Genomic DNA, 24191 nt, shown 5'->3' on the forward strand with positions numbered 1-24191 from the left:
CTTTCAAGAGCAATGAAATGAAAAGTTTCTTAAACATCAAAAAAAAACTATTAAGGGCAGTAAACAGTAAAGAAAAACTAAATTGAATCAATATTTGGTGTAACCTTTAAAACTGCATCAATTCTCTTGGTATACTGTTGTGCAGTTTTATAAGAAAACCAGCTATTAGGTTGTTCCAAGCATCTTGGAGAACTTGCCACAGTTCGTCTGCAGACTTTGGTAGTCTCACTTGCTTCTCTCTCTCCAGGTAATCCCAGACAGCCATGATGATGTTGAGATCAGGGCTTTGCCGAGGCCAAACCATCTGCTGCAGAACTCCTAGTTCTTTTCAATGAAGGTAGTTCTTTATGACCTTGGCTGTGTGTTTGGGCTCGTGCTGCTGCTGCAGAATAAAGTTGGGACAGATCAGAGGCCTCCCTGATGGTATTGTGTGATGGATGAGAATCTGCTTGTACTTCTCCGCATTGAAGATTCCATTGATTCTGACCAGATCACCAACTCCATTTGCAGACATGCAGCCCCAATCCTGCAGGGATCCTCCGCTGTGCTTCACTGTTGGCTGCAGACACTCATCATCTCTTCTATGGACAAACTGCCTCCTGTTTGAGCCAAAAATGTCAAGTTTTGACTTGTCAGTCCAGAGCACTTGCTGCAATTGCTCCAAACCCCAGTCTTGTGTTTTTGTGCATAGGTGAGTCACTCGGCTTTGTTTCCGCTTTGGAGGAATGGAGTTTTGGAAAGATTGTGGTTTATGTGAGTTCAGAGCTGATAACAGTGCTGAATTTCATCCGGTTTAGAAGGAACGTCAGTTTGATATATCTCTTATCTACTGCACTCAGTTTCTGTGGTATTTCTGATCCTCAACTTTGCTCATTTTTTTTGTGCTTCTTCAGAAGAGCTTGTGCAACACATTGAAACTTGTGTCTACCACAAAATTTCTGTTTCGGAGAGACTTTACTGATCCAGGATGACCAGCTTGTGTATTGTTGCTATGCTCACTCTTGCCATAGTGTAAGAATTGATGATGTGAGAGTTGTACCTTCAAATCATCTGCCACACCGTCACCTTTTAGTTTGGTTGTCCTTCACCCAGACTGAATCCTTCTATACCATCCTATCATTTTGGATCTCCCCCTCCCCCTCCAACTTTCAAATCCCTTACTCACTCTTCCTTCAGTTAGTCCTGACGAAGGGTCTCGGCCTGAAACGTTGACTGTACCTCTTCCTGGCCTGCTGCGTTCACCAGCAACTTTGATGTGTGTTCCTTCAATACCATTTCTGTTTCAGTTAATCAGTTTAGTTTATTCAACTCATTATGTCATTATCATTAGCGCCTGTTTGTTATCTTTGTTCAGTCATACACCAGGCTATATACCTACAAAGTTGAGTTTTTTCTATTTGACAAGTTGTCTATTACTGAATATGTTCCTTTCTGTAAAGAAATACAAGAAATTCTCTAACAATTTTTTGTAAAATTATGTTTGGAAATCTAAATTTGCTTTTTTCTACTGACACACTAATACAGAAGATAGAAAAATAAACATCTAAAACAAATTTAAGTAAGAAATCTAGGGTGCTTAAGACTTTTGCACAGAACTGTCTGTAGAATGTCAGCTTCCATGCCAGTAGTTCACACTTCAAAAGAAATATTTAACGAGGTCGCCACGGTAGCAGAGTAGTTAGTACGATGTGTTACAGCTTGGGGCATTCTGCAGTTTGGAGTTCAATTCTCGTGCCATTCTGTATGGAGTCGCTGTACACCTTCCCTGTGGAATACACAGGTTTTTTCTGGGTCTTCCCATTTCCTCCCACAGTCCAAAGACATACCAGGTAGAATAGTCAATTGTCCTGTGAATAGCTTAGGGTTAATTGGGTTTGTTGGGGCTGCTGGGGTGGCATGGCCTAAAGAATCCGATGGGCCTACTCTGTGCTACATCACTAAGTGAAATTTGTTCCAAAAACAAGCAGCTTATATTCTTTGTGGTCATGGGTTTATAAGAGGCAACATCACTTTAAGCAAAAACAAAGATATGATCCAACATTTCAGCAAAAAAATAGTCCAAAGCCCATTTGGTTGAGTCAGAAGTATATTGATGTGGCATTTAGAGATTCTTAGTGTCGAGTGAAGAATCAGTAAAAATGCTTTCTACTGTTTCCCACTTTTCCACTTTTTGACACACAGTGCACTTGCCATAAAAGCCACATTTTATTTTGTAGACTCAATAATTCCATCAGCAAGTATTTTAATGTTATTTTGCATTATTTCTGTTGGTTCCACTACAGCTGCAGTTTGAGGTTTCTTGCAATTTGCTTTGTTGCTCCTGTTACTTGTATTCTTATTAATGTTCTTGTGTAACTGGTGGACGTGAGTTATGTTAAATTATCTGATAGCATAAACAACAACATTTTGATACTTGTCATACAGCCCCACCTCACTGACCAGAGTTCTTATCACACAAAGCACATTACTTGGCACTGTAAGAATGCAAACATCTTTGAAAGTGAGCTTTTCATTACAATTGCTCCAGAATTTCTTTTAGGAAAAGTGGCTATCTGGCTGTCTGTTAACCAGAGCAGCCAAGGCAGGTTCTTAATAATTGATGTTGTATTAAGCAATTCTATTCTTGCAGAAGTAATCTTCCTAACAGAGCCCAGGTCCCATTTTTCCTCCCATGTTAGAGTATTTACATGGGAATACCAAAAAGCTGCTACACTTTCTTTTCCTTCAAATTTGCTTTCCCAGTGAGGCCATTAGTTGTCCTGTTCTAGTTCATCAGCTGCAAGCCTTGCAATATAGTTAATACAGAAAGGTCTGTATCCTTGAAGCATCCTTTAAAAGGTTATATTCCTTCCATTGACATACAGTGCACTTACCATAAAAGCCACATTTTATTTTGCAGTCTCAGATGGAACTGACAGTGGCTATTAAAAGACAATTAGCAAAAAAATACTTCTCAAGCTGACCCAGTTGTTGGCTCATTTTTCTTCTTGTCAATTCAGTTTTGACTTGGTTTCAGAAGGTTAAATAAATCACAAAATATTTCATAAGTTTTCCCTTCCAAACAAGACTTTGTGTTGGCTGCACAAAGCTTCGGTCCATACCTGAGCAGATTCTGCACCCTGGAATGTGCTTTGTAGCAATATTCATTTGAGAACAACCTATAGTGGAAGACCATCAAGTTTCAGGCAGATCAAAATGACTCTAGCACTGAGATGATGATCTTCCAGCAGCGCTCAATGTTTGTCTTAGCATGCAACCCTGGGAACAACTCATAGATCAGAGTGATCTGTTGTGCAGCTGAAAGAGGACCATTGCATTCTTTCCTGGACCACCTTTGCAAAGACATTTGGTTCGCAAAAGAGTAAACAGTTGTTTTATTATCATTGCAGCCATCCTGTGGGCCTGGTATAAAGGGACTTCAACATGAGGAAAGGATCTAACTGGGGGGACCTATCACTGCCAGCCAAGTGAGGTTTCGGTGCTAGTTTATGAGTTCCGAGCATGAGGTACTCTGCCAAGTGGTGTGAACTGGAGACAATTCCACAAGATCAATCGTGTCCTTCTCCTGCAGACCCTGTAGCATGTTCCATGTTGATTACTGCCTTGATGGACTTGTGGTCAACGATGTGTTTCTGCAAAAACTTTTCTATTAAGGGCAGATAATGTGGCCAAATTCAGCTGAATGTAAAATAAAGAGATACAAGAGACTGAAGATGCTGGAATCTGAAACAACAAACAATCAGCTGGAGGAACTCGGCGTGTCAAGCAGCATCTGTAGGAGGGGAAGGAAATTATCAACATTTCTGGTGAAAACCCGGTATCAGGGTATGAAACATAAGCCTGATGTGAATGCAATGAACTTGGCAAAGTTGTGTCTGCTCACATCTACAAGTGTGGGATTTGTGATATTTTTATATTTACAGCTATTAAGTACACTCTGGCCACTATTAGGTACGGGAGGTACCTAATAAAGTGGCCACAGAGTGCATTTATGTATGTTTGTGGTCTTCTGTTGCTGTAGCCCATTCAATTCAAGGATCGACATTTTGTGTTCAGAGATGCTGTTCTGCCCACCACTGTTGTAACGTGTGGTTATTTGAGTTACTGCCGCCTTCCTGTCAGCTTGAGCCAGTCTGGCCATTCTCCACTGACCTCTCTCATTAACAAAGCATTTTTGCCCACAGAACTGCCGCTCACTGGATGTTTTTTGTTTTGTTTTTCACACCGTTCTCTGTAAACTCTAGGGACTGTCATCAGAGGTCCATGCAAAAGTCCATCAGAGTGTCACACTGTTGTGCTTGAAAATCCCAGGAAATCAGCAGTTTCTGCAGTACTTGACCACTTCGTCTGGCACCAACAATCATCCCCATTCTGATGTTTGGTTGGAACAACAGCCCTTGACCATGTCTACATGCTTTTATGCTTTAGGTTGCTGCCATGTGATTGGTTGATTAGATATTAGCTTTAATGATCAGATATACCTAATAAAGTGGCCACTGAGTGTATTCACTTTTCAAAGTTCCAGCTGTGTTTGCAAAGATTTTGTACATCTAAACTCACATAAATTTGTGATCTAACCCTTTATATTTAGTATCTTACTTAAAAGTAAACAAGGTATTTGATCTGAAAAACAAGTCTGACAAGACAATTTAATTTCTACAAATCTCTGCTATGAGAGGATCAATGTAATTTTGCAATTTGCATCACCATAGGTAAGGGAAAAATAAAAATCTTTAACTTGATCCACTCCTTTCAGTTGCGGGTAATGCTGCTAATTCTGGTTTTTTTTCAAATTTGTTTGAATGGTAGGAAAGCTAACTTTGTCTTTGTTCAGTTGTCTTGCAGCTGCCTTTCTGTCCATCCTGATATGATAACCCATTATAAATTCTGGATTAGAGCCAACAGAGCATTGCTGCTTTGCGGGAAAAAAAGCCCAGGGGACAAAAATAATTTGCAATGATTCAGACCCTTGAGGAAACTAGCTATCATTCGGCTAGATTCAGTTTGATCCCAATTCACCTGAAATGTACAAGACTAAAAACCTCACTGTTTGCATGGGACTGATAATGTATCAAAGCTAGGCAGTAACCCGCTGCAACAAACCGGAATGGTATTGACTCATTCCAGAGGGGTCAAGTTCAGAAGAATATACATCTGAAATTTTAACTGAGTTGTGTTCTCTGAAAGCGGTGGCACGCCCGAGAATTGGTTTTAGATTTCTGTAACAATTTATCTTTAATGTTTATTGTAATTTATAGTAGGTTTGCAAGTAGAGAAAGTCTTGGGAAAGTTATCACCACTTTGCCTTAACATTTTTATTTCACAATTTCAACAGCATTCCACCCTTGGTCATTTTAGATCATTGTTCTGCATTTACAGATTGATTCTTCACCCTGTCCCCTCCTCCTCTTCCCTTGCATTGATACCTTTTCAGTTATTTTATTCAAACTTCCATCCCATCACTTGTTTTGCTCTTCCTTAAAACGTCATTCCACTGCCTCGCCTCAGCTGGGAACTTCTGTCGGACGTTTATGAGACCTGCTTTTGGAGGATTTGTATTAATTCTATTATGTCTATGGTCAGTGGCTTAAATTATTTTTGTTTTTCCTTCCCTCTGCTCCTATTCTGATAGTGAACTGAACAACACAGGCGTTTTTTGTTCTGTTTTTAAGCCTGATAAATTGACCTTGTATTCCTCTACTGATGCTGCCTGACCAGCATGTCTGCGATATTTTCTGTTTTGATTCACATCCGCAGTCTCCTAATTGTCATTGATGGCTGTGATGCCAGTTTGCTTAGCTAGCCTTTTGCTTTACAAATTCCTGGACATCTCCTAAGGCAGACATCCTTGCTAATGGAAGAATTTGATAATGAATGATGAAATGTGTGTCTAAGTGTTGTAGCCATTTTCATACAGTAGGGAATTTACAGGTTATTTATTGCATCCTTTTTCCACTGTTGGTCCAGCAAATGATTTGTGGATTTGCAATGGAAAGAAATGTGTTTTTTTTTTAAAAACAATTGTACCTTGGTATGAGAGAACAAATGGTGTTATGTTAAGTAATTCCTTCTGTGGCTGTAACACTTGGATTTTAGTTTCCTGCCCTTTAATACTGTTTCCAGGAGGAAAGGGTTGCTGAAATATGATTTCACCCTGTGCCTGTGACCAATTTTTTTGACTCTAAAGACATTGATTCTCAATTTGGGAGTTGATTCCAGGTGTGCTGATATCTCACTTGTAAACTCAGTATCAAAGTTAGGTTTATAGTATGTGGAGAATTTTACAATGCAGATTACCTTTTCACAAGTGGGGATAAAGCAAATTTCATAATCGGACTTAAAAAGAATCTAGAAGCAATTAGTAATTAAGAAAACTTAATGTATGTGGTGGAAAAAGCACAGACTGAATGAGCAATTTTCAGAAAGCTGGTGCTGGTGTAGAAAGCAGCCTGACCACTTCCTGCTCTTTTTAAAAAAACTTCAGAATATATTCTGTTGAAAATTTAGAAGTATTTAATGCTGAATGTTTAACATTTTCACAATGTGCTATTTTCCTGTTTTAACAATAATGCATCATCAGTTATTGTTCATTTACAACAAATCAAATAGGTCTTGGGGCTTTAATACAGATTTCAATGAATTTTAAACCAGCCCTTGCCCATACATCCTCTATAGTTGGTATCCAACTTTAGCATGTTCCTGGGCCTTTAAATGTGCCAGTTTGAGGCACTTAGTCGTGGAGAACACACTGGTTTGGGAATTTTGGACATCCTAAAGGATTTTCTTTACTATGTTGATGGCTTCCCAGTACAGTTGATGTTTGTCCCAGTTTGTCTCTGGGAACAGTCTGAATAACACAGGGTGCAGCTGCTCACGGTGGATCTCACAAACACCCTTACATCTCTTCTTGGGTATTCCTGGCAGAGATGTATTCTTCAAGGAGATGGGCAATGGTCTCATTTCCAGTCCGGCAGTGTGCTGTGCCAATATTCCATAGAAGCCACTATACCAAGCAACATCTTGGTGCTTGTTTGAAAACTATACCTAAGAGACGTACTGTAAGAAAAACTTGGGAGCCACCCTGTTGGGTGTACTGTCTCTCTTTCCTGTAGAAATCAGATAGCATTATGTTCAGGTCCCTGAGTAATTCATTTATAAGCAAAGGTTCTTCTGGATAAAGTATCCTACTAGGGATAGGTAGTGTAGAACAATTAAATTGAAAATTTTGAGACAAAACGGACAGAGACATCCTGAGCAGTGCTGAGAATAAATGGAATCTCAACACATAGGTATCCAAGGCCCATGCAATGACACAGCCACATGCATTGTAGCAATGAGGCAAATACCACCGTGGGTATTTTTTGTCATTGCTCTTCACAGTTATGGAATATGGCCAAACCTATACCAGCTACTGCAATGCTGAGAGCTTCTCATCACGAGGGTCTAGGTCATTGACAGGGAGCACTTTTGCCCGTGTACTTGTTCTGTTTTTCTCCCGATCTGTAAAAATCCATGGTCTTGAAACACCAAGGACCAAGTGCTGTTGTAGCTGAGTTTATTGGATAAACTCAGTGTGCATTATGTGTGTGTGAGAGAGAAATGAATTATTCAAATAGAACGAACAAAGCTGGCATTTACAAAAATCAGCTAGAGCAGGGGGGTGTTATTTCTTGGTGTGATGAAAATCCATGGAGTCTTCAAAAGCACCTTCTAGCTTATCTTATAGTAAAACCTACCTAAGAACTATCTGCTTATATGCAGCCATCTTGTTAGCGTTGCAGCAATATATTAATTCTCTGTAAAATGTGTCATTAAGGAATCTCCTGAAGCATATTTCTACGAGTGGCTGTATTTTATTTGACGGTGTAATGCATTTTTGGAATGGGCAGTTAAGGCTAATGCAAGCTTGCGATTTCCATTCTTGTCTGCTTTATGTATAGTCGTACTCAGCACTAATAGCACAGTTTTGTTCCACCCATGGCTTTCCTGCTATTTTTCCTACTGTATTTTGGATTAATATTGCAACAACCCAGAGGGAATCAATGCTAAAAGGATATTAGAATGTGATCAATAATAAGAGAGGAGCAAATCATGCTGAAAGTATGAGAATTTTCATTTTGTGACTAGATTGTGACTGGTAAAATGGAAAATGTTGGAAAGCATCAAAGTTTATTATCAAAGGGCATATGTCACCTTATACAATCCTGAGATTCATTTTCTTATAGGCATTCACAGTAAATACAAGAAACACAATAGAATCAATGAAAGACTGAACCCAGAAGGATGGACAAGCACCATTGTACAAAAGGCGATAAACTGCAAGTACAAAAAGAAAAATCAAGTAAATAATAATAATTAAGCAATAAATATCAAGAACATGAGATGAAACTTGAAAGTGAGTCCATAGTTTGTGGGAACAGTTCAGTGGTGGGGCGAGTGAAGTTATCCCCTGTGGTTCAAGAGCCTGATGGTTGAGGGGGAATAACTGTTCCTGAACCTGATGGTGTGAGTCCCAAGGCTCCTGTACCCTCTTCCTAATGGCAGCAGTGAGAAGAGAACATGGTCTGGATGGTGAGCATCTTTGATGATGGATGCTGCTTTCCTGTGACAGTGCCGCGTATAGATGTGCTAGGTGTTGGGGAGGGCTTTGCCCATGATGAACTGGGCCATGTCCACTACATTTTGTAGGCTTTTCCATTAAAGGACTTTGGTGTTTCCAGACCAGTCCATGATGCCACCAGTCAATATATTCTCCACCACACATCTATAGAATTTTGTCAAAGTTTTAGATGACATGTCTAATCTAAACAAACTTCGAAGAAAATAGAAGTACTGCTGTGCTTTCTTCATGATGGCACGTATGTGCTGGATCCAGGGCAAAACTTGAGATGATAACACTGAGGAATTTAAAGTTACTGAACCTCTCTATCTCTAATCCCCCAGTGAGGACTGGTTCATGGATTCCAGTTTCTTCCTCCTGAAGTTACTAATCATCTCCTTGGTTTTGCTGACATTGTGGTTCTGGTGACATCGCTCAGCCAGACTTTCAATCTCCCTCCTATAAACTGATCCTTCACCACAACAGTGATGTCACCAGTGAACGTAAATATGGCATTGGAGTTGTGCTTAGCCACACAGTCATAAGTATAAAGCAAGTTGAGCAGGGACCTGTGCCACAGACTTGAGATGGAGATTGTGGAGGAGGTGTTCTTGCTAGTCCAAACTGACTGGTCTGCAAATGAGGAAATCAAGGATCCAATTGCACAAGGAGGTATTGAGGCAAATGTCTTGATGCTTATATTATAGCATTGAAAACCGAGGTGAAGAGCATGCTGATGCATGTATCTTTGCTGTCCGGATGTTCTAGAGTTGAGTGAAGAGTCAACGAAATGACATCTGCTGTTGACCTGTTGTGATAGCAAACTGGAGTAGAAGTTGCTTCTCAGGCAGAAGTAGATGTATTACAATCACCAACCTTCAAAGCAATTCATCACTGTGAATGTTAGTCATTGAGACAGGTTACCACATTCTTCCTAAGCATGGATATAACTGAAGCCTTCTTGAAGCAGATGGATACATCAGACTGCCAAATCGAAGGGTTAAAGATATCAGTGAACACTCCAGGCAGTCAATCAGCACAGGTCTTCAGTCCTTGGCTAGGTACCCATTTGGCCTAGATGCTTTCGGTGGGTTCACCTTCCTGAAGGATGCTGTTACATTGGCCTCGGAAGCTGAAATCACAGGGTCGTCAGAGGCGATGGGAATTCATGAAGGTGCCTCCATGTTATGCCAGTCAAAGTGAGCATAAAAGGCATTGAGATCATCTGGAAGCAAAGCCTTAATGTTACCTGTGTTGTATGGTTTCACATTGTAAGAGGTGATGGCATTAAAGCCCTGCCACAGCTGTCGAATATCCTTCAGTGATTCAAGTTTAGTCCAGAATTGGCACATTGCACATGAGATTGTTTTCTGGGGATCACCTAGACCTTTTGTATCTGAATGTCACTGATCTGACCCTCAGCAGATTGTAGATTTCACGGTTCATCCAGAGTTTCTAAATCCGGCAAGATTCTGAGTGGTATTGTGGGGACACACTTGTTGACAATTATTTTTATAAAGTCTGTGACAGCTGTGGTGTATTCGTTCAGATCCTCTGAGTCCTTGAACATGGCCCGGTCCGTCAACTGGAAGCATTCCCATAGCCACTCCTTTGCCTTCCTCGACCACCTCTTTGTTGTCCTAATCTCTGGAGCTTTGCCCTTTAGCCTCTGCCTGTATGCAGGTAGGAGGAGGGCAGCCAAGTGATCAGGTTACCTGAAATGCGGTCTAGGCATGGAGTGGTATCCCTAATGGTAGTGTAGCCGTGTTTGAGTGTGTTGGGACCCTTAGTGCTGCAGGTTTTATTTTGATGATAATTGGGCAGAGGTTCCTTCAAACAAGCCTGATTTAAGTCTCCGACAATGATTTGAAAGGCGTTGGGGTGGCTTTTTCTCGTTTGCTGACGGTGGCACTCAGTATCTCTTGTACCTGCTTAATGTCAGCCTTTGGCAGCTTATAACCTGCAGTTCGGATCATGGGAGGAGAACTCTCTTGGTAAGTAGGTTGGTCATTTCATGATAATTTCATTGATACAATCAATTTCACAAGCATTATGCACCTGCCTCTTTTACCTCCTACTTTGAGTTTTTAGTTTGCTTAGTGAAGCATGTGTAATGCTGACTTGGCAAACTTCAGAGCAGGATTTAATTCATCAGAGCATCGACTTTCCAAATCAAAGCTCATTAATTTGAATCCAAAAACAATACTCAGCAGACAAAGCAATGTCTACAAGGAGAGAAGTAGTTGTATGGTATGGGTCCCAATACTGCTTAAAGTATTCCAGCTCTTAAAGCTTTATTATTTTGTTCTGGCTTTTATCTCCCATACCTCATGTAAAGCTTAGAATTTCAGTAATTTTCTTTTTTTACTCTCAGAATTTCACAGCACTGTATATAGTTCCATTCACAATAAATTTTCTGCTGCATTTTAAACAAAATGCTGTTCCTTGTTAATAAGAACTTAAGAATTAGGAGCAAGGATCGGCCATTTGGCCTGTCGAGCCTGCTGCATCGTTCAGTGAAATCATGGATGATCTGGCCTTGGACTCAGCTCCATGTATGTGCCTAACCCTTAATTCCTCTGCTATGCTATACTAGTACTGAATTTCATTTGCCACTTTTAGCTCATTCCCCCCATCTTATTCTTCAATCAACACAACATTTTCTTTGCTGGAGCTATCCAGTGATCTACTGGGAAGTTTGGAGTTTGTTTATTTAGAGTTGCAGCTTGAAACAGATCCCTCTAGCCCAACTAGCCACACCACCCAGCAACCCACCTATTTAACTTTAGCCTAATCACAGGACAAATTACAATGCCCAATTCGCCTACCAAATGGTACATCCTTGGATTATGGGAGGAAACCAGAGCAGTAGGAAGAAGCTCATGCTGTCACGAGAAAAACGTGCACCCTAATTTGGATGATAGAACTCAGCTAAAATTTGCTCAAATCTCATTGTTTGGTAGCACTCAGATTACCCGCTTAAAACGTAATTGATGAAGAACAAAGGCCATGGAAGCAAGTTAGAATGCAAAAGTTAAGAAGTAGAAATCTACCTTGGGTTTTATGTCCCAATCAAAATTTCACATCTTCTGGGAAAGTTTAGTAAAACTTGTTTAATCTGGCAGACCAGGGACCTTGGTACCAGAGTGGCAGATTTCCTGGACTATTGTATATTACCCTAACATGTTCTTAATTCAGTTTGTTTACAAGTTACATAGTACAGCAGTACCAACTTTCCACTGAACTGATTGAGTTTCAACAGTGTGCAAGCATTAGGACACCTCTTTAATTTTTTAAATTTAAAGGATCGAAGGACTACGGCCCCTGTGGGTTTAAAGGGAAGGTGGGAACCAGGTCCTCAGTGACTTTACAAGGAACATGGTAACTAGGGTCCACTGTTTTAGGGAGAATATAGAATCAACATCCAGTGAGTCAGATGCTGAACCACTGCAGTTTCAAAACAATTGGATAGTGGATAATAGGAGTTGTACTTGCATTTCAGTATAGCATGCCACGACTTACTAACTTGTATATGTTTGGACTGTGGGAGGAAACCGAAGCACTCGGAGGAAACCCACAAGGTCACGGGGAGAACATACACACTCCTTGCTGACAGTGGCAGGAATTGAACCCTGATCTTACAGCTAGCACTCTATTACCGTGTTGCCCCTCATAGCAATAATTCCCTCATTCATATTACATTTTTTTTTTAAATTTAACATTCAGCAGATGCTTCAGAGTTGGAAAGATTATATTTTCAGATCTCCTATCTTCATGTTCCATTTGCATTCAGTGATTTCATTACATGCACTTTATTGGAGTTAAGACCTTGAGATAACTCATTCCGGTCAAGATAGCGCCAGCAAACATTGAGTCCTCGGGCGACGTCTTCCAGATAGTCAGTCATATCAGTTTTTCTATGTCTTCTACTTATTCTTTTTATCTTAACTTTGTCTTTGAAACTGTTGGAGGCCGTGACTTACAGCCTCTAGTTCAATTGAATGAGGTCTACTGTCCCCGAGAAAATTCCAGGAGAGAAATGTGAGCACGAGCTACCACGCAGAAAAACTCAGAGATATGACAAGGAGCCACAATTGACTACGTTTCTCATCAATTAAAGCATCGAGGACGATTGAAACATCAAGTCAAATGGGGAAGAGAGCGAGTGATCATCGGAGGGGCCACTGGATTCGAAGCCTCTGCCCTTGGAGGGACCGCTGAGTCAATGCTCTCGAAGGTGTTATCGAAATTCTGAGATTTTGGATTAGACTAGATCATATTGTCCTCTTTCAGTTCTACGTTTCATGTTCTTGCCCATTTTTTCTTGTTAACAACTGGCAGGCTGGGGTAATATTGTGGCACAGTGAACAGATTCACTTTATGTGGTGTAGTTGACCTGCAGATTGTTCCCAGTGGCATGTTGCCATCCATTCAAGTACTGATACACGCAATATCAGCACAATGCCTTGTGTACTGCGCTTGTTTTTTTTCCCTGTATAAACTATTTCTTAGCAGCTGTTTTCTGTAATTACAGAATACTTGTGTGCTTCCTTCTTTATCCATAATCTGAATATTTAATTTAAAACCCTGCAGTTATCCATTGAGACAAAACAAAAATGCACATTTTAGCGTTCTTCCTTTGAGATGTATGATTTTTTTTGGTCAGAGGGATCCTAATAATGTAAATGATTCAACAGCTGGTATAACGAGCCATTGAGCATTAATACAATTTACTGGTACAGTATGTCAATATGGTAGCATAGCAGTTAGCATAATGCTTTACAATGCCACCAATTCAGATTCAATTCCCGACACTATCTAAGGAGTTTGTACATTTTCCACATGGGTTTCCTCTGGGTGCTCCGATTTCCTCCCACATTCCAAAGAAGTGGGTTAGTATTAATAAGTTGTGGGCATGCTTTGTTGGCAGCAGAAGCATGGCAACACTTGCAGTCTTGGTCGTTGACTGTATGTACATGTGACAAATAAATCTGTTCTTTATTTTTCATTTAATTCTACTGCATACAGATTTTGCTCTCACTACCTGCATTGCAGTCAGCCAAATGTTTTCAATCCCTGTCAACTTTAATATATCTGTAGCATCTTTTGGGTTTCCCGGAAGTACCTTCAATTAGTTTTCAAGTGTAAAAATTGTTGTATCTGTCAATTTCCATGAGTAAAGTCTTGCAAAACTACTGAGGTTAAAGAAAGGATAATTAATGTCCTGTATTGATCAGGGGATCGAAGGAAACTCTTGCAATTTTTCAGATAGTGGAATTTCTTGTTAGCACCCGAGAGGAAACTAGGCTGCTGTTCATAAACACAAGAGGTCTTTCAGATGCTGGAAATCCAGAGACACATGTACAAGATGCTGGAACTTACCAGGCCAGGCAGCATCTATGAAGAGGAATAAACAGTTGACATTTTGGGCTGAGACCCTTCATCAAGATACTATGCTATTTAACATCTCATCACTGATTGCGTGCAACCATGATACTATACTGAAATATACTCTGAATGTATGGAATCTTGCTTGTGTAGGGTTCAAAGGCATAGATTCCACTATTTGCTGAGTAGATCTTTGGATAAAAGAACTATTGTAGTAAAGGTTTAATTGCAATAAACAAATTACAGGTTTCCCCCGCTATCCGAAGGTAGAGCGTTCCTATGAAACGGTTCGTAAGCCGGAATGTCATAAAGCGAATAAGCAATTACCATTTATTAATAAGGGAAAAACTTTTGAGCGTTCCCAGACCCAAAAAATAACCTACCAAATCATGCCAAATAACACATAAAACCTAAAATAACAGTAACATATAGTAAAAGCAGGAATGGTATGATAAATGCACAGCCTATATAAAGTAGAAATACTTTTCTGCAGCACTGTCTAGCGCAGCGAAAATCTCACGGAAGTGCTCTCAGCAGGAACACTCTCTCCAGTAAACTATGAAGCTGCCAAATCATACCAAATAACACATAAAAATACACAGCCTATATGAAGTAGAAATAATGTATGTACAGTGTAGTTTCACTTACTGGAATTGGGAAGACTCCAATAAATTGCAGTTTCGTCACAGTTAAACACTTGCTTATACAAATAACCACCTGACGCAATCAGCAATCGCCTCTGATCTGGGCCGACATTTACGTGCCGGGTGGCACCTAATTAATTAGCTTGTTTATTTCGGCTTTTTTCTTAAAGATGTGCTGGGTGTGTTCCGACTACCGCTGTACCGCTGCATTCTTCACGGCAACTTATCAGTTGGCAGCCCGGAGGTTGGGGACCACTGCTTAAACTATGAAGCTGCCCTCGCCTCAGAAACCGATCAAACCACCCATGAATACCTTTAAATTCCACTTTCATCACCATCATCCAGTGCTTTCTGTTTCAGCTTATTAAAAAGACTGACTAATTTCTCCTTAAGTATGAGAAAATGTAACGGAACAGCATGCTTTGTACACCCATCAATCTACTCAAGCAATAGACTTTTCTTTTTATCCATTATTGGATGCAGATTAAGAGAGACCACTTTGCTACGAGCAGAACCAACAGTAACATTGGCAGCTTCCAAAATTCTTTCTCTCTACGTAACAATAATGCGAATAGTGGACGCAGGCAAGTTCAATGCACGGATAATGTCCGTACTTCATTCACCACGATCGAAATGCTTAATTATGTCTAGTTTTACGCTAAGTGTAACACCCTTATGAGCTCTTTTAGGCTTTTCCGATACCTTAGAACTCATCTTGCTAACAGATGCACAAAATAAATCGAGATAAAGCACCTGTTTAAGCAATGCCGGCTAGAATGCAGTTCCAGGGGAGGAGCTTGGCTGCTCAGGCGTGCACTGCCTTTTCTCGTAACAGTGAAAACACCTTCTGTTAGTGAACACACATAAAGGTTGCTGGTGAACACAGCAGGCCAGGCAGCATCTCTAGGAAGAGGTACAGTCGAAGTTTCGGGCGGAGATCCTTCGTCAGGACTAACTGAAAGAAGAGTTAGTAAGAGATTTGAAAGTGGGAGGGGGAGGGGGAGATCCAGCGCAGACTGGGAGATCGTTTTGCTGAACACCTACGCTCTGCCCGCCAGAGAAAGCAGGATCTCCCAGTGGCCACACATTTTAATTCCACGTCCCATTCCCATTCTGATATGTCTATCCACGGTCTCCTCTACTGTAAAGATGATGCCACACTCAGGTTGGAGGAACAACACCTTATATTCCGTCTGGGTAGCCTCCAACCTGATGGCATGAACATTGACTTCTCTAACTTCCGCTAATGCCCCACCTCCCCCTCATACCCCATCCGTTATTTATTTATATACACACATTCTTTTTCTCTCTCTCTCCTTTTTCTCCCTCTGTCCCTCTCACTATACCCCTTGCCCATCCTCTGGGCTCTTCCCCCCCCCCTTTTCTTTCTCCCTAGGCCTCCTGTCCCATGATCCTCTCATATCCCTTTTGCCAATCAACTGTCCAGCTCTTGGCTCCATCCCTCCCCGTCCTGTCTTCTATCATTTTGGATCTCCCCCTCCCCCCCCCACTTTCAAATCTCTTACTAGCTTTTCTTTCAGTTAGTCCTGACGAAGGGTCTCGGCCCGAAAGGTCAACTGTACTTCTTCCTAGAGATGCTGCCTGGCCTGCTGCATTCACCAGCAACTTTTATGTGTGTTGCTTGAAATTCCTCGTGATTGTTAGCGAAAACAGGTAACTAATGTAGGTCTTTCATAACAACGAGGTGTTGTAAAACGAATGTTCAGAAAACGGGGTCCACCTGTATCTGATAACACGATATTGTGCAGACTCTATAAATTGGAACATGACCAAGTTCATGGATTAATCAAGTTGTGGTATGGACAATAGAGTCTACATTAATGAACGTTTCGATTTCAATGTATGCTGGAAGATAGATGGGAAGAAAGTTAAATTCAAGTCCTCCCCTATTTATGACAGGGTTCTGCTCCTGTGAACTGTTTGCAAACCACATAGTCCACAAATCAGATATGCAGACAGAAACCAAATTTCCATTTGGCAAAGGATACCTGCGATAGCTGGCAAAATCAATCCCACCGGTCTCCCAAACACTGTACGAGCTATGCCTACAATGGGTACTTATAACCTGAGGAGGACCCGTAGTTTAAATGAATTGGTATACTGAAAAACGTGTGTGAGTGTACCTGCAGAGTATAGTATTTTTGTAACCAGGTGACTGTGTTTGAATTTCAGGATGATACTGGTGCCTATCTAATAGACCGAGATCCCACCTATTTTGGCCCAATCCTGAACTACCTGCGGCATGGGAAGCTGGTTATTAATAAAGATTTAGCAGAGGAAGGCAAGTCCTTTTCATTTTATTTTGCTTAGAGATAAAGTACTGTACCAGGTCTCTCTGGCCCAGTGAACCCGCACTGCCCAGTTACACCATGTGACCAACTAACTCATACGTCTTGGAATGTGGGAGGGAACCTACACAGTCACGGGGAGAACGTACAAACTTTATACAGGTAGCGGTGAAATTAAACTCGGGTTGGTGGCGCTACCTGTTTCCCCTAAATCCTGTCGGTACAACTACAGCTTTTGTTTAACTGTATTATGCACCTTTATTAAAAATGCAGCAGGAGCAGATTTTTGACTGACCAGACTCAGCTTTGAGTTTGACTAAATCCTTTCTTGTTCTGCCTGTGATGTTATTCCTAAGGCAGGCCTTAGATGCGTCATCATTTGTGCGTCAGTGTAAAAAGCAGTATTTTAAAATTGTCTTCACCCCAAGAGTTGAGAATTAAGTTATGATTACAAGGAACTTTTCAATTTCTGCAAGGGTTTATAATTTAGAATCATCATTATTGTTTTGTTCCTTTCAGGTGTACTAGAGGAAGCAGAGTTTTACAACATCACATCACTGATAAAGTTAGTGAAAGACAGGATAAGAGAAAGAGACACCAAAACATCACCGGTGAGTGAAAAGAAACCTCATCCAAAAATGTGAAATTATTCTTGAGGACTGGTGGGGAGAGTTTGGGAACACAACATGGTTGAAGAAAGACTTGCATTTTTATAGTAGTCTCCATGCCCATCTTAGGGCATCCCGAGATATTCTATGGTTGCTATTTTGGGGAATCAAGTCTTACATTTGACACATGAATATAATGCAGGCATTCTGTCCAACTGAGTGTTTAAAAGCCACATATCTGAAAATAAAAATCCTGCCATTATACTGGCCATGTGCAAAATAGCTACTGTAGCTTCATTATTACAACTGATTAGATTTTCAGCCTTCTGATTTACTGGTAAGGCAGATTCTAAAATTGAATAAATGTCCACTGTATTCCCAGTAATGTTAAATATATTGTCTAGCGGCACTACTTCTTAAGAATGGTCAAATTTAGCCTTTTGTTATTGGTCTTCTAAAGTTCTTGGCAACTTTAGTTGGGCATGTGGCCAAGTGGTTAAGGCGTTTGTCTCATTATCTCAAGGTCGCTAGTTCGAGCCTCATCTGTGGAAGCGTGTTTGTGCCCTTGAGCAAGGCACTTAACCACACATTGCTCTAGTCAGTGCGAGGAGTGGTGCCCCACACAGACTTCCAATCTGCGCATTGTAAGGCATGAGAATGCCCGCCGCGGGCCTCTCGTGGTCTGAGTCGACATTCCCTCCCCTCCCCTTCTAAAGTTACATTTTCAATAGGAACATTGGAACAGAAACTACCATTCCCTGTCCCAGTTTAGGTTTTTATATTTAATCTACATCTTGCCTTCTTATGGCCCTATAGACCAGCACACCCCTCACTTCCCCTGCCCCACCCCCAACCTTGATTTTGTATTTCTACATTGATGAGCATATCACAATTCCTGATTTGTTATGCAACCACTGACACCAGGCAGACAATCTTTGAAGAATATTGATTATGGCTGGGGTCACCGGTATTGTAAAGACACTGCCCAGAAGAAGGTAATGGAAACTACTTATGTAGAAAAATTTGCCAAGAACAGTCATGGTCAAGTTAAGACCATGATCACCCATGTCAAACAAACAAACGTAAATTTGCCGAAAAGAATTGTAAGCACCTCCATATTACAGGCTGTTGGGGGAAGAGATTCCTGAATGTCTCTACTATTTGTGTGGAAAAGTGCTTTTAGACTTTGCTCACAAATGGCCTATTATTGCTTTTATGATTATGCTGTGGATCTATATTTTCTACTAATGAAATAGCTTATTCATATCAGTGCTGTAGAACTCATGAATCATTTCTGCAGAACCGATTCAAAAGTTGAGGATGATTTTCACCTTTTAAACTTGAGTGAAAGCTTGATGGCAAGATGGTGGCAAGCTGTGGTCTCCGTAAGGTTGTAACTCAGGCTTAGTATTTTTTAGATTTGTAGGAATGGGTTTTGGGACAGAGGGGAGTTAGAGTTTAGGGACAGTGATGTGGGGGAATTAGAGGACGGGCCGGAGTCTTAAGCCTCCAGATGGTCTCCTGAAGGCTGATTGGAGGTCTAGATCAAAGCCTGCAGGCCAAACAGAGGTCTGGATTGTTCATGTTTTGTTGCTTCTTGTATCCTGTGTTGTTCTGCCAAGCATTGTGAGCATGTTCTGTTGGCGCTGAAATGTATGGTGACACTTGCTGGCTGCCCCCAGCACATCTTTGGGTGTGCCGGTGGTTAATGCAGACGATGCATTTCACTGTATGTTTTGATGTGCAGGTGATAAATAAATATGAATCTGCGAGTCAAGTTAATGCAACCTAGCCTAGAGGGTTAATCTTTTTAACCCTCGAGTCTGATCAATGTATTCTCCAAGGCCAAATTATTGTTCCGGAGATGAGTGGACTCAGAGTAAGCTGTGAGGGGAGGGACACAACATTTCTTTTTTTTATGCCCTCCCTTCCTATTTCAAGTTCAGATTCATACTTATTTATCAAATGTACAGCGAAACGTGCAGTGAAATGTGTCATTTGAGTTAACAAGCAACACGCTGGGGGCGGCACATGAGGATCACCACACATTCCAGCACCAACATAGTATGCCCACCATGCTTGGTAGAACAACACAGAATACAACAAGTGACACAAATCAACAAGAGCACACTCGTCCCCATTGATCCCTCCCATCCCCGCATGCATATACACAGTCCTCTAAAATCCAAGACAGGCTATCTTCAGTCTCCGGCCTCCAGCAGACTTGGACTAGCAGACACTGGGTCTTGGACTTCCCCAGAGGACTCTCAGAGACTCACAGTCTCTGGGCTTCGGCAACTGGCCTTGTCTGCGAATCGTCCACGAACTAAATCTTAGCTTCAAGTGAAATATCAATTCAGTTGTACCACATACAGTCTGCTATAATGTATTGGGTACTCTTTAGTGTCTCTTCTACACTGGAGAATCCAAAGACTGCAGAACATCAATCTTCTAGTTCTAGTGAAGTCCAGTGTATGCTAGAGGAGTAGAATATCGACTTTGGACTTGGCATATTTGAGCACATCATATCCAGTTGTCCCCTGATTAACATTCAGTATAACAATAGATTTTATTTAATATGGTTCCTCACTTCATGAAAGGTGGGTTGCACATTTCACTTCTTGCTGTACAATCTGAAGTAATACAAAGAAAGCTCTGATGATTAATCCCATTAAGATATCTTCACTAGTTTCAGTAATTAACTTGGAACAACTGGACCTGGAAAAAAACATGCTGTACACCCCTGCCCAGCAGCAGACCACCATTTTGAGAGCAATGTGCATAAGTATGGTGGCATCAGGTTGTAAACTATGTACTTCGGAATAGGTGTTTGTGCAATGACATTACTGCATGGGGAACACAGCAGGTTCCCACTGACAAACCAGCAGAGCAGTACTGACCAACAATCACGAGTCAAATAAACCAGATCTGCTGTGATTCTAACCTGAAAGCATGGGTCAATAGGCTACATGTCTGCCACTTGTCCACTTCTCACTTAGCCTTAGTAACAAAATAATGGAAAAGCGACCAGACCCCGAAGAAGTTTTCACATAATGAAGGATTCTTCAGGCATAAAAGTCCTAAAATAAACATGGAAAGGATGTAAATCTGTAACGTTAACTTTATTTTTCTCACAATTGCCGTATTTCCAACCTTGTTTTATTCCAGATTTTCACCATTGCCAGTGAATATTTCTCAATTTGATGTGTTGCTTTTCTTTCTCCTATGTTCTCTATTTTCACTCACTACCTTGTAATACCTCCTCCGGACCGATCAGCTACAATTAACAGACACTCACTGTTCTCCCTCAGTCACCCCTCTCTTGATCTCCACCCTATTGCAGGATTCCCTTTGTTGTCTCCTTTCTTTGTCTCTCTTTCTCTGCAACTTCTACATCTTCAATCTGAAACACTAATCAAATTTCTGTATCCGGAGATGCTACCTGATGGCTGAGTATTTCCATCGTTTTCAGATGGTGTTGATGGTAAACAGTGGTGAAATGTTTGGCAACACTTGCGGGCTGCACCCAGCACATCATTACCTTGTGTTGATTGTTAATGCAAATGATGCATTTCAGTGCATGTGTTGATGTACATGTGATAAATAAATGAATCTGAATCTAAATGGTATAGTGCAAAATTTAATATTAATTATTAAATTAGGAGACAAGCTCTCCTCTACAATCACTCTGAGCACTAGTGCCCCTCAAGGCTGTGTACTCAGCCCCCTGCTGTACTCACTGTACACCCATGATTGTGTAGCCAAGTTTCCATCAAACTCAATATATAAGTTTGCTGATGACACAACAATTGTAGGCCGTATCTCGGGTAATGATGAGTTTGAGTACAGAGAGGAAATTAAGAACCTGGTGGCATGGTGCGAAGACAATAACCTATCCCTCAACGTCAGCAAGATGAAGGAATTGGTTGTTGATTTCAAAAGGACTAGCGGACCTCAGGATCCAATTTACGTCGGTGGTGCGCAAGTGGTACAGGTCAAAAGCTTTAAGTTCCTCAGGGTCAATATCACAAATGAGCTGACTTGGTCCAACCAAGCAGAGTCCACTACCAAGAAGGCCCACCAGCGCCTTTACTTCCTGAGAAAACTAAAGAAATTTGACCTGTCCCCTAAAACACTCGCTAATTTTTATAGATGCACCGTAGAAAGTATTCTTCTGGGGTGCATCACAACCTGGTATGGAAGTTGTCCTGTCCAAGACCGGAAGAAGCTACAGAAGATCGTGAACACGGCGCAGCACATCACAGAAACCAATCTTCCGTCCTTGGACTCACTTTACACCGCACGCTGTCGGAACAGTGCTGCCAGGATAATCAAGGACACGACCCACCCAGCCAACACACTTTTCGTCCCTCTTCCCTCCGGGAGAAGACTCAGGAGCTTGAAGACTCGTACGGCCAGATTTGGGAACAGCTTCTTTCCAACTGTGTTAAGACTGCTGAACGGATCCTGACCCTGATCTGGGCTGTATCCTCCAAATATCCGACCTGCCTCTTGGTTTTTTTTGCACTAGCTTACTTTTCATTTTCTATTTTCTATTTATGACTTATAATTTAAATTTTTAATATTTACTATCGATTTGTACTCCAGGGTGCGGGAAGCGCAGAATCAAATATCACTGTGATGATTGTATGTTCTAGTATCAGTTGTTTGGTGACTATAAAGTATAAATACCAGCAATTTCCCCAGGAAAGATGTCAGGCTTAGAGAATTTAAAGATTTAAAAAGCATATTTCCACCATATACTCCAAATTTTTTTCGTTTCTAAATATCTAGTCCATTTTTCGGGGCCTTTTATGTGAAGAATTGACAGTAATATCAGAAGCTGATCAGAGTCAATAGATTGAATTTGAAACCCAGAAAGATAGAATGGTAAGGAGCAGAAAGCAAATTCGCAACAAGTTGTGTAGATATTGAATACCACTTTGTATATGTATATTCAGGATTATAAGCTTGGATATAGGAGCTTTTGTTTTGTAAATTAGTGTGCAAGGATGTGTTGAATGTTTTTAACATTTAAGAGAAGTGTGACCATTTAAGTACAAAGGCCACAACAGCATTTTAAATTCATTTTGAGAATACCACAGTGACTGTTCAAAATAGATTTTACTGTCAGAATTCTGAAAGAGACTAATGCAGTCGATATAAGTGCTGATTACAGTGCAAAAGGAGAAGTGGCTGATCAGGAACTGCCAAGTCAGCCAAGAGCACAAGAAAAGCTGAAGCTTGCCTTCCGCAGAGGCAGCTAAACTCCATACTTTAATAAAGGTATTGTGCTGCTTATTTGGTCAGACTAAGTCCTGAATTCAGCTTATGTCAAAGTTTCTCAGCAGGCCTCCCTTGCAGATACTGAAATATAACTAAGTAGTCTTCAGTTCTTGCTTTAGACAGTGAAAATCCGTGTCCCTTTGAGACAGAGTCTGACCAAAATTAGAATAACATAAAAGGTCATTTTTTTTAGTCGTATGTTATAATGACCATATTGCAAGGCAGTAGAAAATGGTAGAGCATCTGTGATCAAAAATATTCTTTCAGGACTGCCAAGTTCAAGTTTAATTGCTATTTAACCATACATGAATACAGCCAAACTAAATAACGTTACTCAGGGGGCCAATTTGCAAAACACTTTACCAACAGTCATACACAGCACAAGGCACACAGAGCACATATAAAACAGCAATGAAATATAGTCACACAAAAAATATATACAGTCCAAGTCCCTGAGTCCATGAATGTTGTAGCGGTCTGTAATCAAACACAATACATCATCTTCTGCCGAGCGAATGCTGCAAGCAGCACCACCTCCAGTACTCCAGTGGAGTGCACCGACTGCCTCGCTCATGGGTGACTGCAAACAGGTGACACTGCAGCTTAAGGCCCAGTCCTCACTACAACCGAGGCCACACAGCTCCTCTGCCATTCACCAATTAAACAGTTTCTCCACCAATGAGCAACTCGCTGATGGGGTAGACCGGCAGTTCTTTAAGTTCCTAATGTCCAGCAGGGTCTTGTGATCATAAAAAATACATTTTTAGAAAAGACATTAACACCTTGGTTGGCCCCATAGAAGCTGCTGCGTCTGTCATCTTACCGGTCGCCTTGTTTGTTAGGTAATATACTTGCGCCTCTTTGACAATGTCACTTTACGTTGCAAAACAAATAAGGAACTTATTTTTGATGATGCAAAATGTATCTGTTCAATGAAAATATATTCATTATCACCATATAATAATTAGCCACTTGAGAATGACTATTTTCATGAAAAATATGCTTTCTACCCAAGTGTAGCAAAGCCAAACATCAAATGCCATCCATTCCACTGTCCACCTGAACTATCAGGGAAATCTAATATATACCTCACTGGAATCTAATGCACTCGCACCCTCCTCCCTGTTGGCAGGTGTGTGTGTGTGTGTGTGTATATCGTCTTGCTGCTTACATGGAGAAATTTGGGAAATTAGGAGTTGGTGCACAGGGTATTAAGAGTTGAGTGTTTAGGGGTTGGTCGGGGGAGGAAAGAGACTTTGAATTTAAAGTAAGAGGTTGAGAATGGGTAGTGAGAAGGGGTTCTCAAGGCGATTAAATAGGTATTAAAATCAGAATCGGGTACCCATGTCCTGGGTGA

General features: G+C 40.9%; 1 protein-coding gene across 1 annotated transcript in view; it reads left to right on the forward strand.

Moving 5' to 3' along the window:
* The window catches only part of LOC134351887 (BTB/POZ domain-containing protein KCTD5-like), a 66381-nt gene that overhangs the window by 17619 nt on the left and 24571 nt on the right, over window positions 1-24191 (forward strand). Inside the window, exons 2-3 of the mRNA XM_063058743.1 lie at window positions 16825-16933; window positions 17460-17551. Coding sequence (XP_062914813.1) covers window positions 16825-16933; window positions 17460-17551 — 201 coding nt within the window. The remainder of the gene's footprint in view (window positions 1-16824; window positions 16934-17459; window positions 17552-24191) is intronic.

Source organism: Mobula hypostoma, chromosome 9 (assembly GCF_963921235.1).
Source record: "Mobula hypostoma chromosome 9, sMobHyp1.1, whole genome shotgun sequence".
In the NCBI taxonomy this organism is placed as follows: domain Eukaryota; kingdom Metazoa; phylum Chordata; class Chondrichthyes; order Myliobatiformes; family Myliobatidae; genus Mobula; species Mobula hypostoma.